Source organism: Nymphaea colorata, chromosome 2 (assembly GCF_008831285.2).
Source record: "Nymphaea colorata isolate Beijing-Zhang1983 chromosome 2, ASM883128v2, whole genome shotgun sequence".
Lineage (NCBI taxonomy): Eukaryota > Viridiplantae > Streptophyta > Magnoliopsida > Nymphaeales > Nymphaeaceae > Nymphaea > Nymphaea colorata.
In genome coordinates, this window is record NC_045139.1 from 9,945,046 (window position 1) to 9,961,084 (window position 16,039).

The 16,039-nt window shown below is 38.8% G+C and overlaps 1 protein-coding gene across 5 annotated transcripts; it reads left to right on the forward strand.

The window, feature by feature from the left end:
• The first annotated feature begins 899 nt into the window (after positions 1-899).
• Positions 900-15,130, forward strand: LOC116247288 (very-long-chain aldehyde decarbonylase GL1-10-like). Of its 5 annotated transcripts, none has more exons than XM_031619370.2 (8): positions 900-1,152; positions 1,243-1,517; positions 6,066-6,101; positions 8,616-9,050; positions 9,180-9,502; positions 14,426-14,573; positions 14,734-14,775; positions 14,879-15,130. In XM_031619370.2, exons 4-8 carry the CDS (start codon positions 8,721-8,723, stop codon positions 14,948-14,950), a joined length of 915 nt encoding a protein of 304 aa, XP_031475230.1. In that variant the 5' UTR covers positions 900-1,152; positions 1,243-1,517; positions 6,066-6,101; positions 8,616-8,720; the 3' UTR covers positions 14,951-15,130. The 5 variants fall into 5 exon arrangements, with proteins under 5 accessions (XP_031475230.1, XP_031475235.1, XP_031475232.1 ...); XM_031619375.2 differs by lacking the exon at positions 900-1,152 and adding an exon at positions 6,301-6,342 and having other exon boundaries at positions 1,382-1,521; positions 8,577-9,050; XM_031619372.2 differs by lacking the exon at positions 900-1,152 and having other exon boundaries at positions 1,382-1,521; positions 8,577-9,050.
• The last annotated feature ends 909 nt before the right edge of the window (positions 15,131-16,039 follow it).

Genomic DNA, 16,039 nt, shown 5'->3' on the forward strand with positions numbered 1-16,039 from the left:
CCCTAACTATTGCACCAATCTCCTGAAAATGACCTAATCAAAGTTGCCTTGAAGTTCAAGGTCGAATTATCAATTCAAGCAGTTTGGAAAATAATGGCCATCAACTTCGGTGTTCGAACGAACTACGATCAGGATCAACATTAATTTGCACGCAACCCATCTAGTGGCCTCTTAAAAGTTTTTTATTTTTAAATAAAAATCTTAAACATTTATTCTTGTTCCACCGGAAGTCGAGTTGAGAAATGAAACATATTTATTGATAAAAAATAGACTGTAAAGATTTATAATTTAATCCAATCGAGTTACCGAACCAACTCGATTGTTTTCAGCTGATCAGTCTGTATGTGTTTTGTTGGACTATACAAACACAAGTTGAATAATATTTGAAGCTGGTTACGTGTACATGAATGTACACGAAAATTGGTATAACGATCAAAATATTTGTATTAATTTTTTTGAGAAACTAAAAAATTTATAAAAAAAATTTAAAATACCTCCCCAACTCTTTTATGCATGCTTGTTGCTTTACGCACGCACCTTCCAACTTTCTCCTTAGAAAGGAAGAAGGTTCGGGTGATCTGAGAGCGAAGGTCAAACATCCTGTAAAAAGGTTCCGAACGATGACGCGTATGAATACGTAGTTCCTGTTCGACAGCTCATGTACAGTATGAGTCAGGAGCGTTTGTCCACGTCCTGCTTACCCCCTCGTGCTGCATGGCGAAGCTGTCGTCTGAGCTGAAGAGGGAGGAGAATGGGCCAATTTTCCGGGAGCCCAGCCTGGTTTCCTGCGCCACCTGCGCTCAAAGCCTGCGCCACTTGGCTCCTCCCACCATCTTGGGACGGGAGCCTGATCTTGGGAAGGAAAGAGTGGCTACCCTCCTCCCCCCCCTTGCACGTGCAGACAAATCCACAGGAATACTCTTCTCTCGGCAGACGCAGACAAACGATGGCAGCCCTCCCATGTGCCATCATCGGCTTTCCTAGATGCATTTCATTTTTTATGGCGAGAGTTTTATGTTAGTGAGCGCGTTAAGTTTGTCCACGCGAGAACTCGTCCCCACTTTCTTGTGCCCTCCTTTGCCTTCAGAGGCCACAGTCGCGTCTCCTTGGCTTCAACTGCAGGTCTTTCTCCTGCAACTCGCCAGCACGCAGGTATTAAGCCCGACCTCTCTCTCCCTCTCTCTCTCTCCATCTCGCAAACATACTTTCTCTCGTTCTAACTCGTACATTCCGCATTTTCAGATCCGACGCCAATTTCTCCTTCAACCTCAGGACTTCTTTCCGCCTATTCCAGCCGCTTCGCCCATTTCTCCTTCAACCGCACGGCTATCTCTTCTTTCGAACCATCCATTTCAGCAAGGAAAACCCTTGCTCTCTTTTCACTCAGCCTCCTCCTGGTTGACGCCCCTCTCCATCCGAGTGCCCTCCAGGCGACCAAGCAGCCGGTGGCTCTCCGGAGTCCGGACGACCAAGTTCAGCAAGGAACAGGTCAGCGGCGGTCACCAGACTCACCACCCGTAGGTGCCTCCCTTCTCCCCCTGTTGCTCCCTTTCATGGAAGGCTCGTCCATTCGTTTTGAATATTGTTCCTTCCGGCTTCCCATGTTGCTGTCCACATTTTGTGTCGTTTCTCTGCTTGGATGGAGGGAATATATGAATGCAGGGCATTGGGGGTTTCTTGGTTGATTCTGTCTTTCTAATGACATTTTGAAGAAGACGAAACCCAAACTCAGTTGTTGGGTACGTTGGTTTTGGTGGTTGGATGGAAGTTTCGTTTGCTCTTTTCATGGAGAAAAGAAGCTGTTTTTCTCAAAGTCATACCCACGTTCTCGTAGTTTTCTTTTCCCGTTTGTCCACTGGTGTGTGAAGCCCTCTTGCAAAGCAACAATCCTTATTATAAAAAATGCAAGATTGGCATGTCATCCTTCTCGTATCCGGGAGGGGTACACGCCGTAGTGTGACTGAAAGATTGGCAATGACGAGCTATGACCTAGAAATTGTGGAGTCCAAATTGGACACGTTGAATGGGTTACACTCTTCTTCTACGAATTTTCAAAGGTTTCGTTGATCCAGAATTAATTTCGGCATCAATGTTTATCTATATAGGAGACAGACTGGTTAATTTGGATGTTATTGAGAGAAAATCATATATTAAACAAGAAAGAAACTAAGAAGACAGTGTCGTCTTAGCATGTTTGGTCTTTTAACTTTAATTTTTGCTTGACCGCCAGCTGACCGAATCACTAGCTTCATGATGTACAAGGTTGCCGGGATGAAATAGCAGATCCAGGCCTTCTTTGCAGTTATATTCGTCGTCTAAATTGAAGCATTGTATACATTATATCCTTCCCATTGTATGGCTCCCGAATATGCTCTGAGTTATGAACTGCAAGCAGCTTGTCTCTAGGCTGCTTTCATGAAGCAAATTATGATTATAGAAGCTTGTTCCCTTGTCCAGTCTGTTTCTTTGATTGCTGTCTTGGCTTAAGATTGTATTACATGAGTTTGGAATAGTGCTGTATGTATTCTGTTGTACTTGTTTTTATGCTGGTGTTTGCAACCTTCAATATTGTTTGCTTTCTTTGAATTTTGTTGAAGGAATTCCTGAAGATTTTCAATTCAAATTAGCACTGGTTCTCAATCTGTTGTGAATGCCTTGTTTCTTATCTTCTTTATTGACAGCATTAGACAACCTTGGATTGATCCATTTGCTCTGTTTTGATGTTGTTCCATCTTTTACTAATATGTTAATATGTTGAATAATATATATATATATATATATATATATATATATATCACACATACACACTCTTTGCAACATAAGCAAATATGCTTTTCATGCTATTCTTTACTTACATATTTGTTATTTTAATAGTTGTTTTTAATTTTAACATTATTTTAATGGATACTATATACGTCATGATTTTGGACATGAAGCTTATGCTTCGCTTCGCCTCGTCGCATTTAACAACATTGGTTTAACTCTATACACATGAAGCTTATGCTTAGCTTCGCCTCGTCACATTTAACAACATTGGTTTAACTCTATACATGTTGTGGTCGACGTAGACATTTTATTGTTCTTTTGTCTGATACATCTAGTAACAAACACTAGTGGATCTTTATGAACTTAAAGCTTTCATTTCTTATGCAATGAGATTTGATTTATTTTGATGAAAATGTATTGCCATAACCGAACTGCTTAATATACATAGCATTTATTATATTAATTGATTATAACTCATGATTTTGTGTCATGGTTTCTTGTTTATAGAAACAAATATATCCCTTAGCACAAGCCAAAGTCTATGTCCCATACAGATCTGGGCTTAAATTATTCGTCAAAAATGTTTTGGAGCAATTAGGTGTGCAGGTATATTTGTTAGCAATTTATGTCTTTCCTGTCACTTCTGGGAACCTCAACTGCTTGTTTGCAACAGTTGCTCAAATAGATTTCAGAATCTTGTGGGGCATGCATTGTTGCAACCATTCATTCATCAACCTAAGTTCATTAGTTCTGTATCTATGTCAGGAGCATCGTGAATTGAAAGTCAAAGTTGTGTATGTTATCGATTATTTACGTTTTCCATGATGACACATTGTTTTTGACAATTACAGAAAAGAATTCATGGGCATGTTGAGTTTTTCTTCAAATGTAAGGAACAAGGGGAATAGTTCTACGAAGGAACTTGAACGAATGAAACATATTCAAATAGTATAAATTGATGAACTTTTATAAGGTCTGCTGATGATTCTGTGGCAATTGATTGACATTTTTATGAATCCCACTGTAGCTTATAATTTACATAACTTAAATTTTGCTAAATTGGTAGAGCTATTGGACCAGATCTCATCATCATTTGGGTTTTCTACTGATCAGGGTTCTCAAATACACACCTAAAGAATGGGTGATAGCAAAAAAGCCTAACATTTTGATATGGTCAAAGTCACACTAAAATTTGCACCATGGATAAAAAATGACCTTCTCTTAATTAGCCCTAGGTTACTATCTATGTCACATAGGTACGGGTGTGGGTGCCGGTGTGGGTATGAGTACAGACCATTTTTAGAAAACTTGGGTGCGGGATGTATGACCATACACACATGCACATGTACATATATATGTCAAAAAATTTCAAACAGAATAACATATTCGCATATATATATATATATATATATATATATATATATATATATAAAATATATATTTATCATTCTTGATTCTCATTCTCCTCAGTCGCATAATTAACATACAAAATACATCAGCTTTCTTGATTCTCCTCAGTCGCATCATCAATATTAGAAGGAACAACAGGTTCTGTAAGGTCCATATTAAGAGCATGCAAATCATAAAAAACTTTAAAATGTAAAAAAACGTTAACATTAAAATCGGACAACTTTAGACTCGGTCAACTTTGACTAAGTTCGAAATAGGATGAAAATGACCTTGGGTGCGTCGACCGCACTTGGTGCAGTCAACGCAGTACCCCTGCCGTACCCAGGGGCGTACCTGTACCGGTTTGTAACGTTTTTTTATGGAATCATCAGGGTAGTGGTGGAGGCCTAGGTGCTATCTCCAATCAGCTTATCTCGCCGTATGGCCGCATGATGTCGCTGTCACCTGGGTCACCACAACGGCCATCGCCTCCATAGAGGACTCATCTTAGGTCCTTAAGAGGAATTGCACTAATAAGCTCCTAGAGATGCTGCATTATGAAAGATGGAGATGGATTCTCTCTTCAATTTGTAGGGGTATTGAGCAAGCAAGAGTGGCTTGATAAGGGGTTGATGAAAATGATATATAAGGAGGCAATGGAGTAGTTGCTTCAGGTTGTGCTGATGAACTCAGTTGTTTTTGAAGGGTAGGTGAGGGAAAATGGCAACAAGAAGAAGTTGGTGATTGATATTCACCGCAAGTTCTCCCTCAAAGACAGACGTTGGATTTTGCGTCTGAGAGTCAATGACTAAGGAAGCGACAACCATAAAACGGTAGAAAAAGAATCAGCGGAAAAAACTAGGACCCCAATGGGTCTGACTTTTTTCCTTGCTATTTTTTCCAAATTTGGGTGGGATTCTGGATAACATGTAGCTTTGTTTGATTCACTAGAAAAAAAAATCTAAAATTTTGAGGGAAAGTTTGTGAAATGACTTTTTCCTTTGGCATCAGGCGGCCCCTAACAGATAGCAGCCTCAAGTGCATTGGATTTCAGATGCCTAGTCACTGCTCTTTATGTTTATGGGAAAAGGAAACCGTCATGCATTTATTCTGGAAATGGCCAGTTATGGTTGAAATTGATAATCGTATGTGGAATATGCCAATGGTTACATATCAATAGGATTCTCTCATAAGGGATGTCATTCTATATCACATGGTTGCTCCTAAACGGCTGCCAGACCCGTGTCAGTGCGCTTCTTCGACAGTGGATCAGCACATGTAGCGCAGTCAGCTGAATCAGGCCAAAACTGACCGTTGATATGTAAACATAGATAAATAAGGCTACTAAACAGTTAAATAATTATAGAACAAATGATATATATATATATATATATATATATACATATATACATACATACACACACAATACATATATGTACATCCTCACTGCACGTGCACCTAAACATTTTTGGAAAATTGCTGCATCCACACCAGCACCCACACCCTGCATCCATGTGACATAGATGTCATTTTTTGTCCTATGGGAATGTGGAATATAAATGTGGTTGTCAACTGTGGAGATGTTGGTTATTTACTGTCTTGGCGTACCATGTGGCTTGACAGAAGTGATAGAGTTCATCGAGGAATGGAACTTCATATCATCAAAATAGCCTCAAGACATTATGTTTGATGTTTCATTTCTGTAGGGTTGTGTATGCTCAATCATCTAAGATGGGTGATCTAGGTCCATTGTTGATCCATTTTTGGCTTTTTTGTTTTCTATCATATGTATGGGTCCAACAGTTCATTGGTATTTTTTGCATTGTTGAATATGAGTCTCTCTCTCTCTCTCTCTCTCTACCACGCACACTCTCTTTCTTATCCTAATGCACACATTTTGCCTATTGCAGAAGCCACTGTGTCTCCTTTCTCAGAAACCATTCCAGGTATGAATTGGAGCCCCCCCCCCCCCCCTCTTTCTCTCTCTCTCACCACTGGCAAGTCAGGTTTTTTTGAGATAGTGCCCTTCCAGAAGGTTTATGTCTATCTGACATTCGAAATGGATATCCATCTTCTTTCTTTTTTTGTCCTTTTATTTAACCAGTTAATCATTGTTTTGATCACATTCTATTCGATTTTGTTCAGATTGAGGGCTAGAGTTTGTTTTACAGAATAGAGAGACTAAAGGTTGTACATCTTCCATACAGTATACATGCTTTCACGATGAGGTGGCTGAAACATAGTTTTAGGTTTAATTTTTTGCTTCCTAGCCATATTATGTAGCCTAGCAAATAGGTATAACTCACTCAAGCTAAGTTAACTAGAATCAGTTGAACTGAATACTGAATTGGGTTTTAACATGTTTCTGCTACAGCTTAATCAAAGCCAACCACTTGCTCTACTTCATGGCTATGCCTTCACCAGAAGTACTGCAAGCTTGCTCATTAAGGTTATTGGATTGAATGAAACGGATTATGCATTTTCCGCAAGGTTCATGTAGGCTCCTTTAGGTGAATGACCAGTTGACAAGCTGTTCAGCTTGTGATAAACTCATTCACTATGTGTGCATATTTACATGGGGGAAAACGTGTACTGCTCTTATGGATTCACTAACCTTCAATTAAATCTTACGGTTCAAATTTGTTTTTCAAGAGAGAATATGTTGATCCTTTTATTTGCAATGGACTTCTTCTAGCAGTTGATTACCAATCGGTGTTTGAGCAGGTTTGAGTCGTTTTCACGTGACAATACAATTTTAGCATGATAAAAATAAAAGGTTGTGCTGTTTTATTTTTTTGTTATTTGCTAGAGTGTTTTCCTTGCCTAAAAGACCACAATCTGCGCCGTTCATATTTCATTTTGTGTGGGTAGTCCAATATCGTATGGTGCCTTCTTCCCTTTTAGGAATAAGAATAATGCCAAGTTTCTTTTGCTCTTTATTTTCACTTTGTTAAAGAGAAAGGTTACACTTAATGGAATTGGTTGTTGGCAAAACATTCGGTTTAGGCACTGGCAGAGTGAGCTAATTTGTTTTGGTAAAATGCCAAAAATTTTTGCTAAAGTTGGCTTTTCTTAATTTCACATATGTAAATTAGAAAATTTTTGCTAAAGCATTCAGTTTTTCATCTTGAAGCATTGGTTTCTGCTTTATAAAACAGAGTTTTTGCAAAAAGTAGCTTTTTGTAGAACAGTTTAGAATTAGATACGAGGTTCTTTGAGTTTAGAAACGATGGTAAAAAGTTTTGCAATGGAATTTTAATACCATGCTAGCGACACGTTAATATGCATTTTAGTTGTCAAGGTGACTAGGCGTGCCTAGCCTGAAAAGGCATCCGAAACTTGTTGCAATTTTGCTTAGTTATCTTTAATTCTAAAATGTTAGCTTTATGGTTTATGGTTAAGTTAGCATGTGAACAAGTTAGGATTAGTCAAAATCAACTATAGAACAGCAAAATAAAATGTTTAATGCATTGAACTTAAATTCTGGAGAGTTAGGAGAAGAAATCAGTTATCAAAATTGATAGGATTGCATTCAATGTATGGAGAGTTGGAAGAAGAAAGCAGTTACCATAAAATCTTTCACTCATGTAACAATATACACAAAAACAAATATGGAACTCATAGATACATACTAGTAGATCACAGAAAAAACACATAATACACAGTAAACAACTTTGCATAGGTTTGTTTTTAAGTAAACAGGTTTTTCGGACACTGATGTACCCGCTCGACATTTGGTACAAAGTTACAAACATCAGAAACATTGGTCTTGGAAAAGTTGAGACACACACACACATGAGTACAGATTGGCTATAAAATAATACAGGAAAAACACACAGAAAACACATATAATACACACAGCAAACACATGGCTATTCTTAGGAAGGGAAGTTGAAAAGTCACCTTCTATGGACTAGGCATGCTGGCGCCTAGTCCAGCCTAGGCGCCAACACCAAACCCCTCGCCTAAGTGATGGACTTACGTGAGGGCTGTGGACTCACGCTTAGTCCACGACTAGGTGTTGCCTAGGCAACGCCTTGACAACTAAGATATGCATGTGCATAAATCTTTCTCTCTTGTTGACAGCTCATGTGAGTCAATACTCTTTGTCCATGTCCTCTTCATGCTATGGGACGAAGTTGTTGTCTAGGTCTAAATCAGAGGGAGTATGGAGTGGCGGAAGTTGGTCGATGCACTCCCTGCCTTCAAGGCGTATGCCACTTGGCTCCTTCCAAGATCCTGCCACAAGAGCCTGATGCCATGAGTAGAGAGGGAGAGAGAGAGACCCCCCCCCCCCCCCCTTCTCCTTCTGCACATGCAGACAAACCATGGCAACACCCCCGTGCATGCATTAATAAGATGACACATATCAAACATAAGTTTATTGATATATATGTATATATATTTTTTATGGTGCGAAGGCTGCTCCCCCACATCATTGGTTTCTGCCTTCTGGTTAGAGGAAGAGGCAGAGGAGGAAGAGAGAGAAGCAGCTAAAGTCCTGTCTCCAACAGCTACCTAGTGTGGACGAGTGTCATATACAGAGATTGCTTGAGAAACAAGCGATGTTGCCCTACCAGACCCTGCATGAAGCCCAGGATAGCCTCGGTAGGCCTCTCACCTTTGCTGAGACTCTCTGGTTCAACTACTCAGCGAGGATGCCCGACTTCCTGCTTTATTTTCACAACTTCCTCTTCCTGCTCTGCGTCTTCTCTCTCTGCCCTCTCCCTGTTGCACTTGTGGAACTCAAGGGGCCCAAGTTCTTGGATAGGTTCAAGATACAACCCAAGGTTAGGACGCCATTGCATATCATGCTCAAGTGCTACAAGGATGTGATGGTCGTCTTCTTCTTTGTTGTTGGTCCTCTGCAGTTGTCGTCCTATCCACTCATCAAGGTAATAATGATGATAATGGCCTTCTTTCTCATCTTTCGTTTTGGCCAAGTCCTTGTTTTCTTTTTTCTTTTCTTTCTCTTTTCACTGTTAGTTTGCTAATGGTGTTTCTCTTTGTCTGGCTGGTGTTAGTTGGTGGGAATCAGGATGGGCCTGCCATTGCCATCCGTGTGGGAAATGCTTGCCCAGCTTCTTGTTTACTTTCTGGTGGAAGACTATGGGAACTACTGGCTTCATAGATGGATGCACAACAAATGGGGCTACGAGAAGATCCACCACGTCCATCATGAATACACAGCTCCTATAGGGTTTGCTGCACCTTATGCTCATTGGGCCGAAGTTCTCGTCTTGGGGATTCCAGCCTTTGTTGGACCTGCCATCGTTCCTGGTCACATTGTCACCTTCTGGTTGTGGATAGCTCTGCGCCAGATGGAAGCGATTGAGACGCACAGCGGGTATCTTTTCAGTTTCTCTCCCTTTTCTTTTCCTTTTTTTCTTTTGCTGGTGGTCATGTAACTGATGCGCTTTAGGAGACCCAATGATACATATTAACAAGCTAACAAAGAAGAGATTTTATATGTTTGTAAGGTTTTGTGTGTTTCATGCAGTAACTGCTCACCTATCTCGGCTGCCTATATTGCATTTTCCTGGAAATGGGACAATGCGTTCGACAAATTGCTGCTAATCGACAAAATTTCTAGTTGATCTCCATGTGCAAAAAATAAGTTATGAAAAATTAGATCCACGCTCTAACTGTATTTTCTAACTGTCTGCAAATTTGTTGTTTTTCCATTCTTTGGTGTCTCTGTTTGCTAATCTTCATGGTTGTCATCTTTCATTATAATCGATGTGTTGCCAGATCCTATGCTACGGTAATTTCCTTGTGTCTTTTACCATTTTATGTTCCTGGATCCAGAAATCCAACCATGTTGTAATAGGTTATGGCATTCCTAGTCCTTTTACAGTTTCTGTTTCTTCGAGTTATATGTTTTGAATATTTGCATATTTTTGATGTACCTGTTCATGTATAGTAACTCTTCTTGAATTATGAGTTTGTCGAATAAGATCTGTGAGATGTTGCTGCTGTTACAAAAAATTCAGGATTGAGGCATTGAAGTACGGGTTGATTGATTATGTTTGTGGTGTAATTGGCATTTTGTTCCTTTACATTTGTGGAAATTTTTTTGTTATGTGGAACCGAGTAATATACAAGAAGTTGTCAACTTTTAACAACATTTGTTACACAAGGGACTTTAGGTTAAAACTTTAAAAAGAAAAAAGAACTAAAGTGAGATTTGGAGAATTGGCAATAACTTCAACAAACCAAGGCTTACTTTTCTGGATGTTGATGTTGTAAAAAAAAAAAAATAGAGGTTCCTCAATTGTGGCCTATAACTTGATGTTGGTTAGTGGATCACTTTAGCAATTCATTTGTAAATGATGGCACAGAATTTTATGCTAGAATTCTTGACACCATTACAGCAAATGGCAAAGGTTGTTTCCTTGACAGTGGCATGCTTCTGTGTTTTGTTTATTCAGCTTCCATATACAGAAATATCTTGGGTTTTTAAAAATCATGGGTTGAAGATCCGAGGTATTGCTCTACTTCCACGAAACATTTATTGTCATTTATTATTTCATTCAAATTATTTCTAAATCAATAATCAAGCTGTTGTTTCCTGCAGTTTTGTGTGAGTGCTTCACTGTTGGAAATTGTTGGCTATTGGATGTTAGAGTACGTTTGCATGTGAACTGTTGTTGCATATTGATATTAGTTCTCAAATGTGTTGCTACACACATATAGTTTTCAAAAGAATCATTGTCATCTCTTTGGTGTGTTATGTCACAATATCCAGAAATGCAGCTTTGGGTTGCTGATTCAACCTTAAATATGCCAATACAATGATATTGGCAAAACAAGAATTTGGAAGGACAATGAGTTGCTAGAGCTTACTCTTGCAAGTGAAGGAAATGCAAAATGTGAATTTGTAGGGAGAAGATGAGTAGATGTTGCAATCAAAGCCAAACATAATGTTGCTCTCAGGCGGAACATTAACAGATCATGAAATGTCTTGTAAAAATGGAGTTCAATATACGGTGTACTGTGTTGCAATCATTTTTTGTTAGCATACAAGTGCATTTACCAATCTTGGTGTTCCTGTTTTGAGCACAGATGAACTGGTCTTATATCAGATTGGTGCAAGTTTATCTATGGTATGGTTCCAAGCTTAATAATAGAATTTTTTGGGGCATTGAATGCTTTATTAGTATAATGTGGTGGTAAATGTAACAGGGAGGGTCTTGATCAGCTATAAGGCAAAATGATGCAAAAGCCAAAAAGGTCCTGGAGCTAGACGCTCTGGATAGTTCTCCTTGGCCATGGTTAAACCATTGCACTACAAATTTTGTAGTAGAATGGACATTTTCTTGATTCCAAAGCGTTAGGTAGGGGAACTACTAGGTTGCCAGCAAAAAGGATCTGGGAAATTCTGCGGTCTTATCTATTATTCTTGGATAGCTATCATAGTGATGTTATATTCTTCAAAGATCATTCAAGGTATCAGAAGAGTGCACATACTTGTTCTTGGTGGAACAGCTGTTTAGGGTGTTGAACAATGGATAGAAGATATACAGATGAGGAAATTTTTTACTGGTTAGTAGATGGTCCAATGCATTAATAATTACTTAATTAGAAAGCATTCCTTAAAAGAAATAAAAGGTTGTACCTGGTTGTTAATGTTAAGATATATACGTAAATACACATATCTTTCAGGTTTATGTGCATACCTATATTTAATATGATAATTCTTATATAGGACTTTTTGTTTTTTTTTAGTTTTATTTCTTTTATTTTCATCCTCTATTCCTTTGTTAAGAGATGTTGGAGTTCCCAACGTCTACACTTCTAGCCGTTGAGTCCTCCAACAGCTCTTCAATGTCTTATTTAAACCCCTTGTAACATATTCTTAAATGAGGCTGTTTACAGCCCTTATTTTCTTCATTCACTCGTGAGACTCTTGTTGGGCCTTGGTGCCCCTTGTGGTGTGTTCTTCTTGGTTAGGCCTTAGTGCCTGTTTATTGGTTAGGCCCTGTTTATTGTTTAGGCCTTAGTGCCTGTTTCGTAAGTTTGCTGCTGCTGTTGACAGCAGATTTTGGGGCCTTGGTGCCATTTCTCTTTAAGTTGCTTTTTACTTTGTTATCAGCTTGGATTTGTGCACGGTTTGTCTCTTTATTGAAGAAATTTGGGTGTTGTGTTGTACCCTGTTGAACATCTTGCGCCTTAATGCCCTGTTTGACTTCTTGCTGAAGGATCTTTTGGTATTGTGCTCTTGGTTGAGAGAGTTCCAGAAATTGACGTTTCCTAGGTGAAAGATTTTTAGGATAGTGCAACAAAGTGACCTAGCAAAATCTGTGAAGGACCTGCCATCTAAATACAATCTAAGGTGGTGAAATGCTAGCTTATAGCATTTAGCTCGTTCAGCACACTGCCAACATTTTGCTTGTATAAATGCTGCAATGGTCCCATCAATTCCTTAAAGCAGCTGCATAAATCATAGAGGTTCATACTTGTTCATTGATGGAACTGAGAAATATATGCAAAATGATTACCATGGTTATGGAAAAATTGCTAGATCCTACACCGAGTTACTTTTTTACCATATACCTTGTTACCCCAAAATGATGATGTAGCACCCCACGCAATGGCTATGTAACATGGACTCACTTGGGGTCTTGGACGTACACACACCCACACATTGCAAGGTGGCAATACCCAAGCATATAACTTTTCCTTTTCTTTTCTTTTTTTTGTGATCATTTTTTGTAAAAATTACTACAGATTATGTGACCAACCCAGAAGTGTTGTCTACACACTTGGAAAGTTACGTTGTTCAATTTAGCTTGAGGAGGCAAGGCTCCAATCTGTTCTGGTGTTCTTGTTCTTTTTGTCCTAATATGCAGTCCGTGAACATGTTGGAGCCTTGTGCAGCATCATTTTAGCAAGTTACACTAAATTGTTTGATACTGTGGCGATCTTCTATATGTTCACAGTTCTTTACAATTCAATGTCTGCTTATGATGATGAATACTGCTGGGATTTGTGTGTTGTTGAACCACGATTCCTCTGTGCATACCTTGCTGGAAACTTGTTGGGACGGCAATATGCTTATATATATATATATAGAGAGAGAGAGAGAGAGGGAGAGAGAGGTTTAGTTAACGATATCAAACTGTGTTTCTTGTTATTCCTTATTCCTACAGTCTGCAGGTTTCTATTCTCGTCGCTACCTACAATCCTATATTGTTTAACTTTCCATATGCTTTTAGCTAAAACAAGGACTTGCATGGGATAATCTCTTATCCCAGTCATGAACAAGGGAGAATCTAGTATTTATCAATCAATGGTTTAATATGATCCTCGTAAATTAGAAGTTTGCCTTTGTAATTTAAACATAGGGGCAACTTTAAGACTTGCCGATTACTTTTGGAGATGTTGGTAAAGTTGAGTAATGGTGATGTTGGTAAAGTTGAGTAATGGTGGATATTACTCATCAGTCTAGTGTGTGCGTCAAAGTGGTGACTAACTATTCTCTTTCTGGTGGATACTACAGAGGCCTTAGCTTCATCTTGTTGTAACTTGTAAGAGCGGTGCCCCCATTTTGTTGGTGAATTTCTATGTGTGTGTGTGTGTGTGTGTGTGTGTGTGTGTGTGTGTGTGTGTGCGTGCGTGGGTATCCTCACTCTAGCTGCACCTGCACCTATGCTTTTTTGGAAAATGCTGCATCTGCGCCTACATCTACAACCGTATTTGCACCCCATGCCTGTGACGTAGGTCAGTTTACTTTTGTCATCTAACTACTAGTTTTCCATGATCGATTGGTTAATTTTATGTTAATCTTGAAAGTGATGACTGGCATCTTCTTACCTTTCAAGAAATTGTCATGAGTGAATTTCTATACGGGTCACTTTTCTCTCGTGGCATGCTTCTCTATGGATCCGTCAAAGATTCCTCACATGTCTAAATCTGTTAACAAACTTTAAATTTTCAACAATCATCATATGTCGTGCAAAGTATTTTCTTTTCTTTTCTTTTTTTTTTTTGGTTTACCTATCTATCTTGAAGGACTACTAATTCTTGGAAGCGAGACAAAAGAGAGTCCCAAGTGACCCTCTTTATGTGGTGTGCCTCCTGAAGTTCACTAAATATGATTTTTTTTTTTTTTACATAGAATCTTTGGCATGATAGAAGAATGTGTTATGTGAAATGAATTTCAGTGTTGTGTTTTTTGTGTTTGTTCTTCACTGCCAGCATAGATCCACTTAGGTGATTGCTGGATACTGCAGTAACTACAGTTAACAAGTTTCCATGTTTTATCCAGATATGATTTTCCGTGGAGTCTTACAAAATTCATTCCTTTCTATGGAGGCGCAGAGTACCATGATTACCACCACTATGTTGGAGGACTAAGCCAAAGCAATTTTGCTTCTGTTTTTACGTACTGTGACTACATCTATGGAACTGATAAGGTTAGTGACTGTCATTTCTCCGGTAACTTTAAATTCAATCGACTGGTGATTGCTAGGGACACACATGTTTGAATATTTGTCATTTCGTGATTTACTAATTGATTATTGTATTTGGTTACTTGATGAAACAAATTTTACTTATTGTTGTCGACTTCTCTAGGGTTATCGGTACCATCGGTATCAGAAAGCACAGCTAGGAAAGGTAAGACTTTCTATTACTTTTATTAATTACATTGCTTTAGTGTTTTATAGAAATTATATTGTACTGATTTTGATTTTCTCGAACGGATGAAATGCTCTTGTAGATGAAAGATATCTCGTTTGGAGAAGTAAATGGAAAATCTAACAAAGCAGACCAGGACCCAAAATCTCAGTAATGATAACTTGAGCGGAGGCTGTTCAAATGTCTTGCTACCTGTTCTTGAAGTTTGGCCCAGTCGTCCGTCCTTTTTGTATCTGTTTAATGTTTTCAGCATTTGTATGTCCTGTAGTGCAAAACTGTTGTTTCAAACTGTTCCAGTTTGAATATATAGATGGCTTCTCAGTTATCATTGTCATACGTGGTGGTTCATTTGCTATTTAGTGAGTGAACTATCTCCTAGGGCGATGCTGGAACTTGGTTGATGCATGTGCCTCATGAATTTGCTGGGGTGTTTCAACGTGGCACCTTAACTAGCCTACCTTTAAATGTCTTTAGTATCTTTTTAACATCCAAGTGGATATTTTTAAGTACAAATGCACCTTGTTGCTAAAGTGTCAACTCGAGATACTGGAGACTGACTGGAGGATTATACATTTCAAGCCTATCGAAAGAATAGGGTTATAATGAAGTAACCAAACTTGAATTGGAAGTCGTGTCTCTATGGAGTGAACTGAGTGGTTGCTTGTTCAAGCATTTTTGTTTACAAATATCTTCTTCGTGTGCATGAAAATAATGGATATTCAAAATGCCCTTGATGCCTTTGCTGATTGCATCGCGGCAGTTTACGTGCATAAATCACAGGATACGTTGTCTTTCATAGGCCCCGCGTGTTTGAACAGCATCGAGCCTTACACGCGTTACTGTTTCGGTTCGTGCCAGGAGCATCGAATTAATTAATGCTTGGTTCTCTGACTGGATTTGAGTTTCTTACATTCAAGAACGGCTGCCTTGTGCCCGTCCAACATCTAATCCTTCATATGTTTTACCTTTTTTATCTTCACAATCAAGTTTCTTAAGCAATACATACTATAAGACTCTGCAACACCAGATAGCTCAAGCCTACCATATAGCTCACGGAGGCCCACCAGATTCATTTGGATCTGCATCACATCATTTTTTATTTAAATTTGAAAAAAAGGAAAGCATCTTAGATTTAGATTTAATTATTTGTTGGGAAGATTATCATTGTAATCTTATCAAAATCAGGTCGTTATTTAATTGGGCAAGTTTACCCCGCATGGTTTTGTACTTCAGTTTTTACTTT